This window comes from Phacochoerus africanus, chromosome 3 (assembly GCF_016906955.1).
Source record: "Phacochoerus africanus isolate WHEZ1 chromosome 3, ROS_Pafr_v1, whole genome shotgun sequence".
NCBI lineage: Eukaryota > Metazoa > Chordata > Mammalia > Artiodactyla > Suidae > Phacochoerus > Phacochoerus africanus.
Genome location: NC_062546.1, coordinates 190,131,566 through 190,154,392, shown reverse-complemented (window position 1 = coordinate 190,154,392; position 22,827 = coordinate 190,131,566). Strand labels below are relative to the sequence as shown.

The window sequence follows — 22,827 nt, the reverse complement described above, 5'->3', positions numbered from 1 at the left end:
TGGCACAGTGGTTGACGAATCTGACTAGGAACCATGAGGTTGCAGGTTCGATCCCTGGCCTCGATCAGTGGGTTAAGGATCTGGTGTTGCCCTGAGCTGTGGTGTAGGTCGATGACGCAGCTCGGATCCCAAGTTGCTGTGGCTGTGGTGTAGGCCGGTGCCTACAGCTCCGATTAGACCCCTAGCCTGGGAACCTCTATATAGCGAGGGAGCAGCTCAAAAAAAGGGCAAAACGACCAAAAAAAAAAAAAAATTCCATTTCTAGGTGCATTAGAAACTTTTAGTGTAGCAAGAAAGTCTGCCAAGAAAGACTGATAACCATTACCTGTTACCTGGAGGGAGGGAGGGAGGGAGAAAGAGATGGGGGAGCTTACATTTTATCTGCATTGTATGAATTTTCTATAAGAGAAGGCATTGGTGTTACCCGTATAATTAACAATGAAGCAATTTTTTAAAACCTAGAAACTCCTACATGTCTTTTAAGGCATTTATATAATAAATAACTTTTAGCTCACTCGTCTCAGATTTTAATAAAAGACTAGATACAGTGGCTCCAGCATCTGCTTTCCTGGGTCCTCTGTGATACTCATTGCGCCCTCTGCTGGGCTGATGCTGATACTGACGCCAAGAGTTGAACATGTACCTGATGTTCAATGACCCTCTGGGCAGAAAAATGCTTCTTATTACCTTTGATTAGCTTGGGCGTGAGGTCAAATGGGGCTGCAGGTAACAGAACAGTGCTCCCAGGGTTTCCACTGGCTACCCTGGGACTCCCCCTGCTACATCCAAGGCCCAGTCCACGCCAATAACAAAAGGTGGTTATTTAAGAGGAAACCAGAGGAAGAAGGAAGTGTGACAACAGTATGGGAAGTGAGGGAGCACAGAGAAGGGCGTGATATACACACATAAAACACACACACGGAGTTCCCGTCGTGGCGCAGTGGTTAACGAATCCGACTAGGAACCATGAGGTTGCGGGTTCGGTCCCTGCCCTTGCTCAGTGGGTTAACGATCCGGTGTTGCCGTGAGCTGTGGTGTAGGTTGCAGACGCGGCTCGGATCCCGCGTTGCTGTGGCTCTGGCGTAGGCCGGTGGCTACAGCTCCGATTCAACCCCTAGCCTGGGAACCTCCATATGCCGCGGGAGCGGCCCAAGAAATAGCAACAACAACAAAAAAAGACAAAAAAAAAACACACACACATATCATAAGGTGTTATATATGTGTGTCTAAATACACAAAGTTATACATGATCTAGGATATAAATCTCCTCATCGCAACGTTAATAGTCTCAAATTCCTAACTTTTTAACCAGATTTAGCCTCAAGAAGCTTATGTGCAGTTTTCCTTGATAGCCTGAATGTCAAACTTAGATATAGTAGACATGCGTCCTTTGTAATTCAACATAACCATCTTGCTTTCAGTTGTGGTTGAAATACAGGCTAAGAGAGGCTGATGTGACGGGGGCTCATGTTGCACAAGAAGCACAGGACTGGAACTGACCAGATCCAGCGCTAACTCACCAGCAAGTACCCCAAGCTAGGAACTACGTTTCCTCTCTGGCCTTAATTTTCACCTGTACAGGATAACAGCATAACTGATCCTGAAGCTTCCTTCTAGCTCTGAACTTCATCATTGTTTGAGGGGAAAAAAAACAAACAAACAGCAATTTACATGCAATTGAGAAAGCTACCTGCAGACCTACTAACAAGTTCATGGTTTTATAGAAATAGCTTCTGTTTTCTTCGTGAAATCTTCCCAAGGAGAGGTCAGGTACAACTATTCCTGGTGGGAGCTGGGACTTACAAAGAGATAACAGCAGTCTAAGAAGATGAAGCATTTTGTTCCTGGCTTACTTCAGTTAGGATTTGTGAAGTCTGGATTTTTTGTTTTAATGGCCATACATGGGCCATATGGAAGTTCCCCGGCCAGGGACTGGATCCAAGCCACAGCTGTGACCTACTCCATACCTGCAGCAGCACAGGATCCTTTAACCCACTGTGCAGGGACAGGGATCAAATCTGTGCCTCCGCAGCTGCCTGAGCTGCTACAGTTGGATTCTTAAGCCAGTGCCACAGCAGGAACTCCAATTCTGAATTGTTAATTGAGTCTTATTTCCTATGAGCTTTCCTCCAGTTAATTTCAATCCTGTTGCTTTCCTAGTGATGGTTTTATTATATTTCAGAGAGTTCTTCTAGAGAGCTCAAACATACTTATATGTATTGAATTTATCACCATAAGACTTTTCCCTTTAAACTGTGAGAAAGACACAGTTATACTTGTCTTGTTTCTAAAATACATGCACATAGGAGTTCCCGTCATGGCTCAGTGGTTAATGAATCTGACTAGGAACCATGAGGTTGCGGGTTCGATCCTTGGCCTTGCTCAGTGGGTTAAGGATCCAGCATTGCCGTGAGCTGTGGTGTAGGTCGAAGATGCAGCTCAGATCTTGTGTTGCTCTGGCTCTGGCGTAGGCCATCGGCTATAGCTCCGATTCAACCCCTAGCCTGGGAACCTCCATATGCTGTGGGAGCGGCCCAAGAAAATGGCAAAAAGACAAAAAATAATAAAAATAAAATAAAAAATAAAATACATGCATACACACACACACACACACACACACACACACACACGGAGGAAATTAAAGATTCCATCACTCCTGCCCTCATTAATAAGTGAACCCCAAACTGGACTTCCCATTGTAGTGCAACAAACCCAACTAGTATCCATGAGGTGTGGGAATCCCTGGCCTTGCTCAGTGGGTTAAGCATCCAGCCTTGCCATGAGCTGTGGTGTAGGTCGCAGATGCTGCTGGAACTCCACGTTGCTGTGGCATAGGCCAGCAGCTGCAACTCCAACTCAAAAACAAGCCCGGGAACTTCCATGTGCCATGGGTACAGCCCTAAAAAGATGAAAATAAAATAAAATAAATGAACCCCCAACTGGATTAGAGATTAAGAAACCTTTCTCAATTACCTTTTAGGGATAGAGACAGAGGTAACAAAACAAAAACTTGCAAATCTGCCAAGAGTCCCCAGAGTCCTAGAAGATCAGGATTCCTTCTCTCTGCGACAGGATTTTTAACTACTCAGAAGAAGAAAGTTGTTTTCAACCTAAGACTAAGCCACAAACTGCAGCATGACTGCTTTTTATAACACAAAGGAAAAAAAACAGCTGCATCGGGCTGCTCTTGGAGGTAGAACTCCTTGCCTTGGAAAAATCAGCTAATATCCACTTGCGGTAGAGTTGCGAATCTCAGCTCTTGTTTATGTTTCAGTGCTTTTTATAGCTGGCATGCTCCTTTGTTCCTTTCTCTAATTCCATCCAGCAATTCAAAATGAATGATGTCACTATCGCCTTACACAACAGTCTTGCTCTATTTTGCAGTGCTGTGCTGTATTTACCTATGATGAAGAATGAGCAGCTTTGGGAACTATTGTATTTCCAGCTGGAGAAGAGCTTGGAGATGGGCATTACTTTCTTCTTGTGGAGGCAAGGAGTAGATCTTTCACAATAAGTCTTTGTTCTAGCTTTCCATAATCATGAAAAGTCTGCATAGTTCTCTAACGATCTCACACAGAACTTACTTTTTCTCTACATCCTGCATGGCTGTACACTAGAGATACCAGGCAGAGAGCTGGGCAGAGGGGAGTGGCAAAGGGTCAAGACCTGGGTTCAAGGGCAACCTCTGGCTTATGGTGGAATCTCAGAAGATGCCCAATGTAAGCATGTGTGTATAGATACGTGTGTGTATGTCTGCATGTATGTGTTCACGCGCGTGCATGCACACACACACACACACACACACACTCTCATGAATATTTACTGAGCACTTAATAACCACATTTAATGTGGTGTTATACCAGACACCACACTAAAATCCCCTTAATATTATTATCCCCTTTTATCCCTACTTTACAATTAAAATTTAAACTAGGTTCCCCTTCCTTCCTTTCTATTCCAGAAAATCCCTTAGCCTGCTTTTCCCCCACCAGGAATAGGATGATTTGAAACAAAATGGACTACTTTTGTCCTCAAGTGGTTCCAAACCGGTTTTATTTAAAGAAGGTACATTCCCTTCTCTAACTTTTTGATCAAAAAAAAAATTCTTTTTTTCAGTAATTCCCATTCTGGCTCAGCAGGTTATGAACCTGACTGGTATCCATGAGGATGTGCGTTCGATCCCTGACTTGGCTCAGTGGGTTAAGGATCCTGTGTTGCCACAAGCTGGGTGGAGGTCACAGATGTGGCTCGGTACCCATGTTGCTGTGCTGTAGCGTAGGCTGGCAGCTGCAGCTCCAGTGTGATCCCTAGCTTAGGGACTTCCATATGCTGCAGCAGCAGAACTAAGAAAAAAAAAATTCAAACCTACAGAAAAAATAATGCAATAGGTACTTGTATGCCCTTCCCCTACACTCACCAATTTTAAACATTTTGCACACAAATGCACACATACAACATGTATATGGCTAATACACATTAGTATTATTTTTATTTATTTACTTATTGCCTTTTTAGAGCTGCACCTGCGGCACATGGAAACTCCCAGGCTAGGGGTAGAATTGGAGGTACAGCTCCAGGCCTATGCCACAGCCACAGCCACATGGGATCCGAGCCATGTCTACAACCTACACCACAGCTCAACAGTAATGCCAGATCCCCAACCCACTCACCGAATGAGGCCAGGGATTGAACCCGCATCCTCATGGACACTAGTCAGATTCGTTTCCGCTGTACCACAACAGGAACTCTGTATTATTTTTATAGAACCATTTGAAAGCAGACATCATTGATTTGATCATGTTCTCATCCCTAAATATTTTAGCATGTATACCCAAGAACAAAAACCCTGTCCTATATAACACACCATCATAGTCACTTCCAAGGACTTTAACCTCCATGCAACATTATTTTGTACTTCATCTACATTCAACTTAATCAGCTGTCTCAATAATATCCTTTATAGCTGTTTCCTCCCAATCCACCACAGTTGTTTTTTTAATTTAATTTTTTTTTTTTTTTGGTCTTTTTAAGGCTGCACCCACAGCACACGGAGTTTCCCAGGCTAGGGGTCCAGTTGGAGCTGGAGCCGCTGGGCTATGCCACAGCCACAGCAACACGGGATCCAAGCCCCATCTGCAACCTACACCACAGCTCGCAGCAATGGCGTATCCTTAACCCACTGAGCAAGACCCACATCCTTATGGATACTAGTTTGGGTTCATTAACTGGTAACTACGATGGGAACTTCTTAAAAATGAAAAACAATTTTTTTAAAATTTTTATGGCCCTGCACATGGCATATGGAAGTTCCTAGGCCAGAGATCAAATCCAAGCTGCAGCTGCAACCTACACGACAGCTGCAGCAACACCAGATCCTTAGCCCACTGTGCTGGGCCAGGGATTGAACCTGTGCTTCTGCAGTGACCCAAGCCTCTTCAGTCAAATTCTTAATCCAAGGCACCACAGCAGAAACTCCAAGTATTCTCTCCTTATGGTCTTTGACAACATTGATTTTTCTGAAGAATCCAGGCCACGAGTTTTCTACAATGTCACTCAACCAGAATTTGTCTGATTATTTCCTCATGGTTTGATTCAGATTAACATTTTAGCAAGAATGTTTACAAAGAGAAATTGAAACACTATTGGATATCCCTTAACAACCTGCTCAGGAAGCATTCTACTCTGTTTACTAACCCTCACTCGCCTAGCACCTGGGAGGTACAGACAGCTTTCCCACGTATCGTGTCATCTAAGCCCCAGGGTCACCCTGAAAAGATGGGACAGTTTGAACAGTCTCCTCTTGAAGTTGTAAAATCTGAGGCTCAGAGAAGATAAATGAAGCATTCAAAATCATCCCAAAGCCACACCACTTCCTTCTGTACATTTGGCTAGTATGTAATAAACATCTTCTTAATGTCAGTATTGATTTCTGTGCACAGCTGATACATGAGTGTTAGTGGCAGCCGTCATGTCAGGTGTTATAGGGATTGTTTGCATTTTTTCAGTGTCGCCATAAGAATAAAAATGAAATAAACACTTCTGTCACATCCATAATCAAAAGATAAGCTCAGACTATTCACAATAGCCAAGACATGGAAGCATCCTAAATGTCCGTCGACAGACGAATGAATTAAGATGTGGTACATATACTCAATGGAATACTACTCAGCCATAAAAAAGAACAAAGTAATGCCATTTGTAGCAACATGGATGAAACTAGAGATTCTCATACTAAGTGAAGTAAGTCAGAAAGAGAAAGATAAATACCATACGATATCATTTATATGTGGAATCTAAAATACGGCACAAATGAGCATAGCTCCAGTGGCATAACTGGTTAGTGTGCAGTACTTACAAAACATGGCACAAATGAGACTATCTATAAAACAGAAACAGACTCACAGACATAGAAAGCAGACTTGTGGTTGCCAAGGGGTGTGAGGGAGGGAGTGGGATGGACTGGGAGTTTGGGGTTGGTCGATGCAAACTATTATACATAGGATGGATAAGCAATGAGGTCCTGCTGTATAGCCCAGGGAACTATATCCAGACGCTTGGAATTGATCATGATGGAAGACAAAATTGGATTCTATCTTTAGCTCTATAACAATATTTTTAAAAGTAATCAATTCCCATTCAAGTGGAAAATACAGTCATTTCATAAATAAAAGGTATGTTGTACGTGAAGCTCAAATAACATCTATAGGACTACAGGAAGTCCTTACTCAAAGCTACTTTAGTAACAATAAACATTACTCAAAATAAGGTAATCCTTTTACTCAATTTAACAAGCCTCTAGTCTGCTGTACATACCAACAGTATGGATGGGTTTCCTATAGGGCATCAGGCCAAAATTGTATTGAAAAATTCCTCTGGCATGGAACAGTGGCAAAGCAAACCCCATGATCTTCTGTAGTTTCTCCTGCACAGTTCGAAGCCAGGAGCCTTCAGGGTTGCTAATTTGTTTAAACAGCTCATTTTCACCAAAAGAAAACACGGGCACCAAATAAGCACTGCAAATGACAAGGGGGAAGAATGAGAATTTTGTTTTTGTTTTTGTCTTTTTGCCTTTTCTGGGGCCGCACCCTCAGCATATGGAGGTTCCCAGGCTAGGGGTCGAATCGGAGCCATAGCCACCAGCCTACACCAGAGCCACAGCAACACCAGATCCAAGTGAGCACCACAGCTCACGGCAACGCTGGGTCCTTAACCCACTGAGCAAGGCCAGGGATTGAACCCGCAACCTCATGGTTCCTAGTCAGATTTGTTAACCACTGAGCCACGACAGGAACTCCCAAGAATGAGAATTTTCTTTTCTTTTTTTTTTTTTTTTTTATTTGGGCCGCTCCCGCGGCATATGGAGGTTCCCAGGCTAGGGGTCGAATCGGAGCTGTAGCCACTGTCCTACGCCAGAGCCACAGCAACTCGGGATCCGAGCCGCATCTGCAACCTACACCACAGCTCACGGCAATGCCGGATCCTTAACCCACTAAGCAAGGGCAGGGACTGAACCCGCAACCTCATGGTTCCTAGTCGGATTCATTAACCACTGCGCCGCGACAGGAACTCCAGAATTTTCAATGAAAAGGATTTAAATATTCCATTCAGCCCAGCTGACTTTCCCAACAGATTCCTAACAATTTTTTTAATGTTCCCAAGCCCCCATATCACTAAGTTCATGTTCCATACATGGAAACTGACTTACACCTGAAGTACTTCAGTCTTAGCAATTTGTGGAATTTTATTCTATAGAAAAATCAAGATTCCAGGAAGCTTCTGTTTCATCTCTGGCTTTGGTCATGGTTCACTGGTTCATTTGGCTGGAAATTTACACTGAGTATATAAAATTTTGCCTTTTTTGTTTTGTCTTGGTTTTTTTCTTTTTAGGGCCACACCCATAGCGCATGGAAGCTCCCAGGCTAGGGGATGAATCAGAGCTGCAGCTGCCAGCCTACACCACAGCCATAGTGATGCAGGATCCGAGCCGCGTCTGCAACCCACACCACAGCTCACTGCAATACAGGATCTCTGACCCACTGAGCAAGGCCAGGGATTGAACACGCATCCTCATAGATCCTAGTTGGGTTCATTACTGCTGAGGCACAATAGGAACTCCTTGTCTTGCTTTTAAAGACAAGTTGAATAGCTGGATCCCATGACATTGAACTAGGTTAGTGGGAAGGCTGGACTCCATTCCCCATAAATATTCATATCTATTTTCTTTGGAAAGCCAATTAGGATGTCTGTCTTTACATGCCAGAAAAATTACTTTACTTCTTTGTGTTCATGTAATAATGTGTTAACTTCCCTGACCCAGTTCCCTGAAGTGAAAAGCCACTTACCCATGGGTCAAGGCCATTTTCACAAATCCCTTCCGCTGGCGGATGAACAGAGTGAACTTTCCGGGATGGGCATCCAGGGATTCTTCTGCTCCCCCAAGCACGATGACAGAAATGTTCCCACCTCCTTCCTTTCGTAGCACGTGGGACACGCTTTTCTTAGAAACTGAGACTGGCCCTCGGTGAATAAAACAGAAGGTGTTAACTAACGACCCTTTAAAATATTTACCATAATATTCTATGGCACCGGCAAATATTTAACAAAATGTCTATGCTGCTTATATTTGGAGCATTTTGCAGGTTTATCATTTTTTCACAGCCAAATCTTTGGTAATCAATTCTATTAATAAGATCTAACATTTTGGCAGGTGATGGGTTAGGTCTTTAAAATATCACTTGATCATTTCTAGGTCTACTACTTGTTTGGGTAGGTTGTGTACTGCTCAATTCTATAGACTCCATTCACACTGTATCATGGGTAAAAAGTGCCCCCAGAGTTGTTCAGTGCACAACCTGCACAGCTGTATGTGGGGGTCTTGATCATACCCGGGCAGATCCTTGCTCAGAACCCAAAAGTACATCCTCCAAGAGGCGGCACTGGATCTTCTGAACACACAATGGCTAGTTTTCAAATAGCCTATATGGATTCTTATTTCCCAAATGTGGATTTATAATGCAAATGGTTTCAAAAACGTAGACATTTGACAAATAACCTACACCAATTGCCAGATCTGTGCACAGTTCCAAAATGTCTACTTTGACTTTGGTAAATTTTTTATTTAAGACATAGTTACATAATTGTTCAGTCTTTGTATCAGACTTTCCCATGTAAAAATAACTTTAAAGACTCCTTTTCAGATTTTAATTGTACTCTGTACCCTTGAAGAAAAATACTACGAACTCCTGAAGGAAAAGTATAAAGATGGAAACAAACCATGTATAATCTATATTTCAGAGATAACTGCTTTCTAATGTTTTATTACTTTCTTCCTTTCTTGATTTTATCCATTTTTTAGTCATTAAGAAAGGTGTTAGCTTTATCAAGACATAGCACCTCATCTCTCAAAGGAAATTACTGGAGGGACATAAAATTAGGACAAGATTCTGAATGATCAGCCATTCTCTTAAGAGAAGACGCAGGAGATCTCTGATGGCTCAGAAGATTAAAGATTTGGTGTTGTCACTGCTGTGGCTCAGGTTCTCTTCCTGGCCTGGAAACTTCTGCATGCCATGGGCATGGCCAAAAAATAATAGTAATAAAAATATCATTTAGGGAGTTCCCATTGTGGCTCAGCAGGTTATGAACCCAACTAGTATCCATGAGGATGTAGGTTCAATCCCTGGCCTTGCTCAGTGGGTTAAGGATCCCGAGTTGCTGTGAGCTATGGTGTAGGTTGCAGATGTGGGCTCAGATCTGGCATTGCTATGGCTGTGGCATAGGCCAGCAGCTGCAGTTCCGATTTGACCTCTAACCTGGGAACTTCCATATGCTCAGGTGCAGGCCTAAAAAGAAAAAAATTAATTAATTAATAAATTAAGTACATCCTTTGCAGTTCCCTGGTAGCTCAGAAAGTTAGGGACTGGTGTAACTGCTGTGGCTCAGATTGCTGCTGTGGCACTGGTCCTGGCCCAGGAACTTCTGCATGCTGCAGGTGCATGCAAAAAAAAAGAGAGAAAGAGAGAAGATGCAGGAGTTCCTGTTGTGGCGCAGTGGTTAATGAATCCGACTAGGAACCATGAGGTTGCGGGTTCAATCCCTGCCCTTGCTCAGTGGGTTAATGATCTGGCGCTGCCGTGAGCTGTGGTGTAGGTCGCAGACACGGCTTGGATCCCACGTTGCTGTGGCTCTGGCATAGGCCAGTGGATACAGCTCCAATTAGACCCCTAGCCTGGGAACCCCCATATGCTGCAGAAGTGGCCCTAGAAAAGGGAAAAAGACAAAAAAAAAAAAAGAGAGAGAGAGAGAGAGAGAGGATGCAGAGGAGGGTGGGTTAGAGGGTAGAAAACCTGAGCCCAGACGGGTATGAACTTTCACTGAGCTCAAGGCATGGCCATTCTGCTCTGCATGCCTTGAGAGCCAGAGGCATCACTTCCATTGGAATGAGGGCCTCTGGGATTTCCAGACATGGGGCAGTCTTCACTGATCTCTCGACTCTTCTCAGTTTTCTCCTTAGAATTCCTTTCTTCAGGCCATCCGTAAATGCTATTTCTTAGGGCTGTCAGACACTGAACATTTACATTCTTTGAAAATTCATTTGTTGAAATCCTAATCCCCCATACCATGGTATTAGGAGCTGGGGTCTTTGGGAGGTAATCGGGTCATGAGAGTTGGGCCCTCATGAATGGTATTGAAGTCATTATAGGGAGAGAAAGGGAGCTAGCGTGCTGTTTCCACCAAGCAAAGATACGAGAAGATGCATGCCTGCAAACCAGAAGCAGACCACCACCAGACACAGGATCTGCCAGTGCCTCAATCCTGGACTTCCCGGACTTAAGACTGTGAGAAATACATTTCTACTATTCTATCACACCCAGTCTATGGTATTGTCTTAGAGCAGCTAAACTAAGATGGGCTCCCTCAGTGTCTCTACTGCCTCTACACATGGATTCAAATACCGCTTATGTGTGCTGTGTTCTCCCAAATCCATCACCTGCGAGTCCTTCCTCCCGAGCACCAGGCCCACACCTCCAGTAGCTCAAAAGACAGGCCTACCTGGACAGCTCAGAGACACCTCAAACCTCACGTTTCCCAACCTCGTGCATTTACTTCCTCCACAAAGTTGTTTTTCTTCCAACATGACCTATCAACGTGAGTGGCATCCTCGCCCAGCCGGTCACCCCATCAGGAGTGTAGGAATGTAGATATCATCCCTACATGTCCCCCGCTTCTCAGCCACCATGCGGACTCATTACTCACTAACTCATTCATTCATCCCAGAACAACTACTGAGTACAATCTTGATATGATGACAAAATGCAGTTGCTGCTTTCATGAGGCTGAATCAGTCCACTAAATCTTTGTTGAATCTACCAACTACTTTTCACATTGATGCCTTGTTTTGTATTTCCACCCCCATGGCCACTGTGCTAGTCTGGCCCTCATCACCTCTCCCTTGATCACTGACTGCAATAGGTCCCTTCCATCGTCACAGTCTCCAGGCTCGCCCCCCTCCCACCCATCTCCCAGCTGCTGCCTGAATGAGCTAACATGCAAAATCAAGTCTCTAGTTTGCTCAAAATCCCTGTTAGGTTTCTCATCAATAAGCTACAATAAAAAGCTGAGCGATAAAAAAATCTACATAATAAAATCTAAAGTGTATAAGAGATAAGGCTGTTGTGATCACATCTCTGCTACCTTCTCACCATTAATGGGTAGACGGAAAGGAATATGAGCCTTGAGACACAGGGTGTGCTCTACCCGACAACTGCTGGGTGTGGATTCACCAAAATGGGCCAAGAGGAATGGGTTAGATGTCCGACTTACAAGAGCTTATAGCCACAGAAATCTTTTGGGTAAGAGCAAAACAGGAGTTCCCATCGTGGCGCAGTGGTTAACGAATCTGACTAGGAACCATGAGGTTTCGGGTTCGGTCCCTGCCCTTGCTCAGTGGGTTAACGATCCGGCGTTGCCGTGAGCTGTGGTGTAGGTTGCAGACGTGGCTTGGATCCTGCATTGCTGTGGCTCTGGCGTAGGCCGGTGGCTACAGCTCCGATTCAACCCCTAGCCTGGGAACCTCCATATGCCGTGGGAGCGGCCCAAGAAATAGCAACAACAACAACAACAACAAAAAAAAGACAAAAAAAAAAAGAGCAAAACAGACACCTGTCAGCAAAGGACTTCTGAAACCCTATGGGTCCCTTACTGCATGAAGCCTAGGTCACATGGCTGTCTGTCTTTCACACCCAGAGGCAGCCACTGAGGCAAGTGCAGAGTAGAAGGGTGACCTTGGACCAGGAGCTGTCCTAGGAAGCTGGTTCTGGGAAGGCCAGAGAACTCTTTAAAGACATGACAGCCTAAGTTTACACTGGCTGCAAGTTTGGATGTTTTTATTTAGCGCTAGGACATCTCAGGTTACAGCAAAGGAGAAGAGCTCATGATGTCTAGTAGACAGGCTTTATCTCAAATGCCAATTCTAGTAAATGGCAGTGGCTCCACATGGAGAAAGAACCTAAAGTTGGTTATTTGTATCTGACATGGCCAGGAAGAGGGGTTGCTCCTGCCACGAATTTGCAACACCTGCAGTTACACCATCCAAACCCACCTATAGCTAGACTTTGAATCAGCAAACAGTATACAGCAATATATTTCTGTGAATTTTCTTTAAAAATAAAATTTTTAAAAATTCCCTGGAGTTCCTGTGGTAGCTCAGCAGAAATGAATCTGACTAGCATCTATAAGGACACAGGTTCAATCCCTGGCCTCGCTCAGTGGGTTAAGGATCCTGAGTTGCCATGAGCTTTGGTGTAGGTTGCAGAAGAGGCTCGGATCTGGTGCAGCTGTGGCTGTGGTATAAGGTGGCGGCTACAGCTCCGATTTGATCCCTAAGTTGAAAGCCTCCATATGCAACAGGTACAGCCCTAAAAATAAAATTTAAAAAAAATTCCCTTTAATTTTCTTCCAAAATTCTCACCCAGTGTCTGCAAAACTAGAAACAAAAGAATTTTTTTTCCCCTTACTTCAAGAGATGGGGGAAAAGGTGTTAGTGCGCCCTCTAGAGGCCATATACAGTGGCAGCCTGACCTGGGCTCTGAGCTCAGGATTACATAGATGAAGGTCCATAAATGGAATTCGAAAACCCAGCTGTGGATGCTGGTCCTTTGGTGCTTAGTGATTTCCTACCAGCTATATAATAACAACAGAGAATTGAGAAAATAATAGAAAGTAATAAAAAAAAATCTGGAAGACCATGAACAATTCTATCTCCGACTATGCCACTTACTGATTTTGAAATTACAATTTGTCTGAGGGACTATCCATTTCTTTACAGCCAAGAAATGCAAAGGCAAAAATAATTAACCTACACAATGATCATTAACATAAAGCACTATAGTTCATGCTTATAAATGGGTCAAGTTGGAAAATCAAACAAATTGAGACTCTTAAGTTGAAATAAGAGCTAATAACACAAGCTTAGCCTTCTGCGCATATTCATAGAGCATCTTTATAGTAGCTTTCCTGAATTTAATTCTCAGAATTGGTAGAATTATGTTTTCACTAATCACAAAGTCTTCCACTAGTTCAGAGGAGCAGAGTAGAACAGACTCTTATTTCTGAGCCAAGTTGTACTTAATCTGGGAGGTAAAAGACAAGGGACTCGGGATGTTTAGTTTATAAACCGCCTTAACTCCATCTCTAGTCATCATAAAAACAGACAAAGCGCCTCTCCAAAGGTGCAATATATCACTTGTTTGAGCCATGATTCTTTCCTCCACATCTGCATATACACAATGCATTCATTACTTTATATTTTCATTGACTTCTATTGGCCATCCCTAAATTCCAGATGCAATGCTAGATACATGGAGTGTTACAGAAAAAAAGAAAAAAGACAGCCTTTGTTTCTTCCTGGCACTCCCAAACCAGTGGGGAGGCAAGAAACATCCACACATATGAAGGGTCAGAGAGGGATAAAGACGCAGGATTTTACTCTAAGAAGCCGTAAACCCGACTCCTTAGGGAGGGCATATTCTTTGTGGTCCTGCCAAACCAGAACAATGTAGAAATAATGATCTGCCTTCACTTACCACTACTCATCAGATATTCTCGGAAGAAAGGGCACCGGAACCAAAATGGAAGCACGTGGAGATAGGCGGTAAAGCCAGGAAACAGTTCCTTGAATTCCGAGTAATTTGTACAAAAGTTTCCAAAGGCGCCAACGACCAGCACTCCATGGGGGTGAAACCCAAATATGTAGTTGTGACTTGGATCCAAGTCCCAAGTTTTGACGAGCTGCAGTACATTTATATTGAGATTAAAAAAAAAAAAAAAAAAAAGGTTCCCTGATTAGTTTCCAATAAGAAACAAAAGGACTCAGAATTAGTTCTATGTTTAAGGGGAAATGGAGAACATGACTCATCTGAGTTCCCTGAGGTAGAGCTGTTTCCAAAATTTTAAATTATTTCCTGAGCCTAGAGCCCTTCACACATAACCTTCTGATTTCAGTCAATTTCACGTAGACTCCATTTAGTAACTTGGGCTGAATTATAGGCTTTCTCCCTCTGAAAAGGGAAAAGCTTGGGAAAATATGTGATAAAAACAAATTCCCATTCTTCCCCAGCTCAAAACCATGCTACATAAAATAATTCTACTCACCGGAGTTCCCGTTGTGGCTCAGTGGTTAACGAACCTGACTAGCATCCGTGAGGATCCCTGGCCTCGCTCAGTGGGTTAAGGATCCAGCACTGCTGTGAGCTGCAGTGTCGCAGACATGGCTCGGATCTGGCCTTGCTGTGGCTGTGGCGTAGGCTGGCAGCTGTAGCTCTGATTCAACCCCTAGCCTGGGAACCTCCATATGCTGTGGGTGTGGCCCTAAAAAGACAAAAAAAAATAGTAATAACAATTCCACTCACCTGAATTGGAAAATAGTCTTTAAAGTACCTCCAAATGGTCCAGCTTCTGACCCAGTCTGATCTCCTGCCTCCTTGCTCTGGGGTTTGCCAGTCAAAATAAAGCCAGGTCAAATAAGGGATATAGAGGAACCAGTAGTTATGTATGATCAGAAGCACAATGATTCCAAGGCACACCTGCGCTGTAAGAAAGGGGAAGACCTGAGGAATCAGGGCCACTTAGCGCCTGCCCACTCTGCTGTACCACAGTGATGCTGTATTGTGATGCTGTACCATCGCTGGCCCATGGTGGTGGAATCTAAGACATGCAAGCCAACCCTCAGTTCCAGGCGGGTAATGTAACAAGACAGCAATGGTATATAGCACTACTTAACATTTCTTGGATATTTACTATATGCCGAGTAGTGTATCATGGACTCCACTAAAATATTTTTAAATTGAATCCTCATATAACCACATCATCAAAGAAGCAGCCCTAGCACCCCTACTGTCCTTTTTACAGTAGGGGAAACAGTGTCTTAGCGAGGTAAAGTGACATTGGCCAAGCCACATGAAATGTAAGTGGTTGAGCCATCTAAACTCAAGGTCCCTTCCCACTGCCCCTGGCCCTGCACCTCCTCAACTTGATCCATGAAGGGACCATCACTGACAGGAGGGATGTGGAGGACTTCCTACTACAAGTTCACTTTGATTGAGAGCCACTGATCATGCCACCGGCAGCCGGAAGTGTCTGGGCCAGGGACTGAACCCAAGCCACTGCAGTGATAAAGCTGAGTCCTTAACCATGAGGCCACTAGTGAATTCCTGAGCAACCATTATTCATGTGCCCATGAAGAAGGCACATTCCACTCACAAACTTCTTTTTCAGGAACTCTATTACCAGAGTTAGAAATAGCATAGGAGGGACTCAACATCTTTGCTTGTCTATTACACCTTGTGACATTTCATCATGACAGAGTAATCTTAACTGTTTACCCACCTAATGACATAGCTTCAAATACATGAAGTAAGAACTGACAAAATCTGACCTGGGCAGTAGTGACAAGAATATGTGCCTTAAAGTAATACATTAAACTAAACTGGACATTTTCTTTTTATGGCTGTGCTATGTATCATACTAAAAAATATTTATAAGAAGAAATTAATATTTATGGGGAGGGACACAAGGACATAAAGCCTGACGTACGAAGTGCCCAATAAATGCCAGCTGTTACTATTACCTTAAGGAGTGTCATGGCCTCTTTCTTTTTCATTATGTGCTGTGGTCCCTAATCAAATATTGAGTCCAGTGCCCCAAACTCCTATCTACTCCCTGTCAGCTTTGTTAAAAAGAGCTTTGTCCCCAAAGAGAATAGATGTGTGTGTATATGCACAACCGAATAACTTTCCCGTACAGCAGAAATTATCACAACTTTATACATCAACTATACCTCAATAAAACTTTAAAAAAACAAAAATGAATGCTGCAAAAAAAGGAAAAAAAGAGATTTGTCCCCAAATGATCCACCATGGCACCAGAGTAAGAGCTCCTTGATCTATTATTGTTTTATAGGTATAGATGTAGAAACAGATTTTTTTTTCTTTGCAAAATCAGAACATGTGTTTATATTTCTGGAAATATATATCAATACATTTCCCAATGTATTGATATATAGAATTGATATATAGATATACAGAATTGAGTCCCATCAGAGGGCTGACTTGCTCTCTCCAGGGTGAGTTAAAGTTTAAAAGTGTGTGAAAGGTTAAGGAAGCGTGTGCCCTTCACCGCTCAGTGGGGTGTTTTGTTGCATTCTGGAACTGCCAACAGAGTTTCCACAAGTCCATAAGCAAGGCCAAAAGAGTGTCCTCTGCCCTCGTTCCTGCAAGATCTTTCTATTTTGCTTTTCCAGCATGAAGTTTTTCTTGCTGACAATGTAGCACCATTAATTAATTTTCTGTTTATTTTATAAAATGTACAAGACACATAAATAGGTATTATTATGCTCTACTCCAAGCTAGTTCAGGTGAGCTATGATGCAGGAGGGGAGGGAGAGACTAGCTAGTGAGTAGTGACCATCTCCCATAGGCAACCTCATTTGCTCCTCCTTGCAACCCTCAAGGCACACATTTCTGTCCCCACTTTGTAGTTGTGTAAATTGGGGCTCAGGGACTTTGGGTGTCTGAAGGACTTCATCCTGGGTCTGCCTAATCCTTAAATCCAGGCTTTTTTTTTTTTTAAGTGGCTGCACCTGCAGTATATGGCCATTCCCAGGCCAGGGATTGAATCCCAGCTGCAGCTGTAACCCAGGCCACAGCTGCAGCAATGCCAGATCCTTTAACCCACATCACTGGGCCAGGGATTGAACCTGTGCCTCTGTAGTGAACTGAGACCCTGCAATTGGATATTTAACCCACTACACCCCAGCAAGAACTCCCTAGTCACTTAAAAAAAAAAAAAAAAACTAGCTAATGAAGATAATATCATAATAACCCCATAAACTTGTGCATGTCTTTTACAAGTACATAAGCAGGTTCATAAGCATAAAGAATCAGACACATGGAAGTTTTCTTTACTATAAAGAAGGAGAAACTGGAGTTCCCTGGTGGCCTAGAGGTTAAGGATTCAGCTTACTCAATCCTTACTCAGTGATTCACAGAGGTTATCACTGCTGTGCTCAGGTCACTGCTGTGGCTCAGGTTCAATCCCTGGCCTAGGAAATTTTATATGCTATGGGCACAGCCAAGAAAAAAAAAAAAAAAAAAAAAGAGGAACAAAGACCGAAGGCAAATTGACTTAATTTCCATCATAGAGTAAATCAAGAGCAGGTCCAGAAACAAAGTCCTCCAGGTACTAATTCAATATTCCACTAACTGGAGTTCCCATTGTGGCGTGGCGGAAATGAACCTGACTAGGAACCATGAGGTTGCTGGTTCAATCCCTGGCCTTGCTCAGTGGGTTAAGGATCTGGAGTTGCCATGAGCTATGATGTAGGTCACAGATGCAGCTCGGATCCCGAGTTGCTGTGGCTGTGGTGTAGGCTAGCAGCTACAGCTCCGATTGGACCCCTAGCCTGAGAACCTCCGTATGCTGTGGGTGCAGGCCTAAAATAAAAAGACCAAAAAAAAAAAAAAATTCTGCTAACCAATTACACCTCCTCTAATTGAATACACACACAGCATACCTCTAACATTAGTTATATGTTTCGCATGTACAATGGCTAAGATGTGGATCTGGAATTGGACTCCTTATTTTGGAATCTGCCACCAACCAGCAATCTGACCTCAAGTGGGGTCTTTTATTTATTGAGCCTCAGTTCTTTTACCTGTGAAATGGGCAACAACACCCCTCTCCAAGAACTGCTGAGAATAAACATAGAAATGCTATAGTGCCCAGCACAGAGCAAGCACTTGACAAATGGGAGCCATTTTTATAATAACTGTGTTTACTATGACACACGTGACAAATGCAAAAAAGGAGAAGCAGACAAAACATCCCTCACATTCTTCCAACCTAGAAAAATTACTATTAAATTTTCCCTTATGGTCTTTTTTTCCATCAAACAGGTTATGTTTCTTTAACATGGTTAATCACACATTTGTTTTACTCTGTATCTGATCACTTAAGGATAATCTCACATCAGCTGCTTGGAATTATAAATCTGGCATTATAACCTCCTCATAAATGTTCCTTTTGATGACTGAGCAAAATTCCATTGGTTGTCAGTATTAAGTCAAATTGTTTTTTTGAACTTTTGGGCAACTTTTCTCAAAAGTAATCTTGCATAGGAGTTCCTGTCGTGGCGCAGCGGTTAACGAATCCGACTAGGAACCATGAGGTTGCGGGTTCGATCCCTGCCCTTGCTCAGTGGGTTAAGGATCTGGTGTTGCCGTGAGCTGTGGTGTAGGTTGCAGACGTGGCTTGGATCCCGCGTTGCTGTGGCCCTGGCATAGGCCGGTGGCTACGGCTCCGATTCGATCCCTAGCCTGGGAACCTTCATATGCTGCAGGAGGGGCCCAAGAAATAGCAAAAAAAAAAAAAAAGTAATCTTGCATAAAGTTTCTCCACATTCTAACATCCGTCAGACAGTAAACACTTGTTCACTAAGTAGAAACATCTTTGCCACCCGATACACATTAATATCTTAATGTCCAAAGGAGCTGTTCTATTTTAAACCGCCACTCCACACATTGCATACATTCTTTTATATTTCATACCATAAACAACACCAAAATAGTTTCTTAATCCCTTGACCCTGAATTGGATCGAATGCAGAAAACACTATAAAAACCAGGTGACTAGAGATCACCTCTATTTTCTGTCTTTATCCCACCAAGCAATTCAGAGCAACATGATTCTTCTAAACTGGAGGCCAAGGAGAAGAGAAAGGTATAAAAATTTACTCCAAAACATTGTGCAGCTCTCAAAACTGATGTTGATGTTTTTAAAAACTGTCTAGGGAGTTCCCGTTGTGGCTCAGCAGTAATGAACCCAACGAGTATCCATGAGGACACGGGTTTGATCCCTGACCTTGCTCAGTGGGTTAAGGTATCCAGCATTGCCATGAGCTATGGTATAGGTTGCAGATGCGGCTCAGATCCCACACTGCTATGGCTGAATTCGACCCCTAGCCTGGGAACTTCCATATGCTGTGGGGTAGGGAGGGGGTGGGGACTAAAAAGACAAAATAAAAATAAATAAATAAATAAATAATTGTCTAGATTCACAAACCAAGTTACACTGAAGACCTGAACTTCAGCTGCCTTGACTTGTGTAAATTCTGGGTGAGAGACCGCAAGTCAGCCCCCATCACTTCCACTCTATATTTACGGAACTGACGTAGATTCCACTTCCTCTACATCATTGAGGAAACTGCCTCTCACTCACTATATTTTTTTTATGGGGGTGAAAGTCACATAAAATAACCATTTTAAAGAAATCTGCTCAACGGCATTCAGTACATTCATGATGTTTACAAGCCCCACTTCGACTTAACCTCCTACACCCTTGGATCATTCCAAAGTAAAACCTTTACCCATTAAACAGTTACTCCTATTCCCTTCTCCCCCTATTCCTAACCACCACCAATCTGCATTCTTTTTTTGATGGATTTACCGATTCTAGATATTTCATATAAATGGAAAGATCCAACATGTAACCTTGTATAGATTTCACTTACCATCAAGTTTTTGAGGTTAATCCATGTTGTGACAGGTATTGGTACTTTACTCCTTTGCATGGCTGAATGCTATTCCCACGTGTGGATAGTTCACAGTGTGTTTATCTGTTGATGCACCTGGGGGTTGTTTCCACCTTTTGGCTACTCTGAATAGTGCTGCCACTCACTTTAACGGTGCTGAGAGTCTGAAAGGCTCAGCCAAAGCATATGCAAGGTCATCACTAACGAAGTCAAAATGACACTTGCTTCTTATTATGACTGAATACACCCCATCACCGCTGTGATCTTCTTGCCAAAAAATGACTCTGATCATGAGAACATAATTAAGCAAGTCCATACTATGGGACATCTTACAATCTAATTAGCTTGGGTTCTTATATCGATGTTATAAAAGATTAAAACAAATAAAAGGTTTAGGAACAGGTCTAGTTTTTAAGGAAAATTTGAAGACAATTAGGTAAATTTGAATATGATCCATGTATGAAGTAAGATTATTGTCTCACTAAGTTTCTTGGGTATAATAATAGGATTGCAATTATGCACAAAATCCTTGTTTTCAGGAGACACGTTCTACAGTACTTTAGGAATGAAATGCCTTGAGTTCAACAGCAACAATAACAATAAAGTGTGTGTGTGTGTGTCTAGAGAAGATGTGTTGCAAAATGCTAAGAGTTGGTGAACTAGGTAAAAAGAACGTTTATTGAACTATTCTTTAAATACTTTCTATAGGCTTGAAATTTCCGAAATTAAATATGGGGGAAATGTATGAATTGCACATGTAATTGATATTAATGCATAATAGGTTAAGCACTGCTATTTGGCTGGGAACAAGCTGGGACCTCACAGAGAGCCCTACATTTGCAGCAAAGTCTTCAATCTCACACATGCAGAGGGAATTATTGATCCAATGACCCACTTTGAGCTTCAAAGCTGCCTTCAGGCATCCCTAGCTTTATAAAAAGAGGAGTTTCAGCAAAATCAGAGATGTAAATTTCATTTTTCATAAACTAAAGATTTTTGACAAGGAGCGGTGGCAAAGTCTACAGCCTTTCAGTGGTGGTGGGTCCTTCAGTGCTGACACGGACACTTCCTGCCTCTGCTGCCTTCACCCTTTCTGGCTCCAACACACTCAGCTTAGATTCTTTTTTTTTTTTTGTCTTTTTTCAGGGGCCACTCCCACAGTATATGGAGGTTCCCAGGCTAGGGGTCTAATCGGAGCCGTGGCTGCCAGCCTACACCAGGGCCACAGCAACGCGAGATCCGAGCTGCGTCTACAACCTACACCACAGCTCGTGGCAACGCCAGATCCTTAATCCACTGAACGAGGCCAGGGATTGAACCTGCAACCTCATGGTTCCTAGTCAGATTTGTTAACCACTGCGCCACGACGGGAACTCCTCAGCTTAGATTCTTAAACTCAGTCAACAAGAGAGTACAAACGAAAGACTGAGCAAGAGACTACAAAGGAAAATGCACTGTCGTGTCTGGCCCATGCCAAATGCTCCAACGATGTTAGCAGAAACTGAAAAGCAAGTGAATTCCAGTAATGCACTTGGACTTTGGCATTTCTTCAGCCAAAGACCTGATGTATCTAAGTTGAAAAATTCCTTCAAGTTCTAAGTGTTCGTTTTCCTTTTTCATCAGTTTTTTCCAAAGTGTAAGAAGGGATTATTTATAATACGGAAAAACAACTGGTCAGTGAAACTTAAATAAAACAATATACAGAAAGCCATTAGAACAATGATGGCACATAGGAAACTCTCAATAGATGTTAGTTATTAGCCACCAGTGACAGCTTGAGACCTTTAAAAACACCAGTTTCATATGGTTCAACCCAATATGTTATTTGGTTTATTCTCCAGTGCATTTATTCCCCAGCCACCAAATATTATTTTGATAAAAATAAATGTTTAAAAAGAGGTAAGTGATGGAGTTCCCCGGTGGCCTCACAGTTAAGGACTCTGCATTGTCGCTGATGGGCTCACGTTCAATCCCTGGCCCAGGAACTTTCACATGCAGCAGGCATGGCCAAAAAAAAAAAAAATAGCTAAAGAGATGAAGAGAATATGCCAAAACATTCATAATAGTTATCTCTGGATGGAAATACACATGTATAGTCTCTTCTAAAAGCTCTTCTACTTTTTCCAGTTTTTCTAATAACTATCATGAATTATCTTATAACCAAAAACTTTTTTCTTTTTTTTGGCCATGCCCATGGTATGCAGAAGTTCCCAGGTTAGGAATCAAACCCGAGCCACAGCAGCAACCCAAGCCACAGCAGTGACAATACTGGATTCTTAACCCTCTGAGCCACCAGGGAAGCCCCCAAACTTATTATTTATTTTATTTTTTTGTCTTTTGGGGGCTGCACCCACAGCAATATGGAGGTTCCCAGGCTAGGGGTTAAATCAGAGCTGTAGCTGCTGGCCTGCCCCACAGACATGGCAACACCAGATCCGAGCTACTTCTGCAAACTACACCACAGCTCAAGGCAACTCAGGATCCTTAACCCACTGAGCGAGGTCAGGGATCGAACCTGTGCCCTCACGGATACTGGTCAGGTTCATTAACTACTGAGCCACAATGGGAACTCCCAAAAACTTATTTTTTAATAAAGAAATAAAACGGTTCCACTAAAGGGAAAAACTAAACAAAACTCTGCAGCACAAATCTATTTATGTAAAGGTATTCTCAACATGATTTCTATTAAATTTCCATGAGCAAACTGCATCATAAAAATACTGAAAACTGGTGGAGGCTTA

General features: G+C 42.8%; 1 protein-coding gene across 2 annotated transcripts in view; it reads right to left on the bottom strand.

Moving 5' to 3' along the window:
* MOGAT1 (monoacylglycerol O-acyltransferase 1) overlaps positions 1-22,827 on the bottom strand; it is a 40,063-nt gene that overhangs the window by 5,548 nt on the left and 11,688 nt on the right. For both annotated transcript variants that reach the window (XM_047773626.1, XM_047773627.1), the window contains exons 2-5: positions 14,910-15,088; positions 14,085-14,289; positions 8,343-8,517; positions 6,814-7,013 (exon numbers count right to left, since the gene is read on the bottom strand). In XM_047773626.1, coding sequence (XP_047629582.1) covers positions 6,814-7,013; positions 8,343-8,517; positions 14,085-14,289; positions 14,910-15,088 — 759 coding nt within the window. The remainder of the gene's footprint in view (positions 1-6,813; positions 7,014-8,342; positions 8,518-14,084; positions 14,290-14,909; positions 15,089-22,827) is intronic.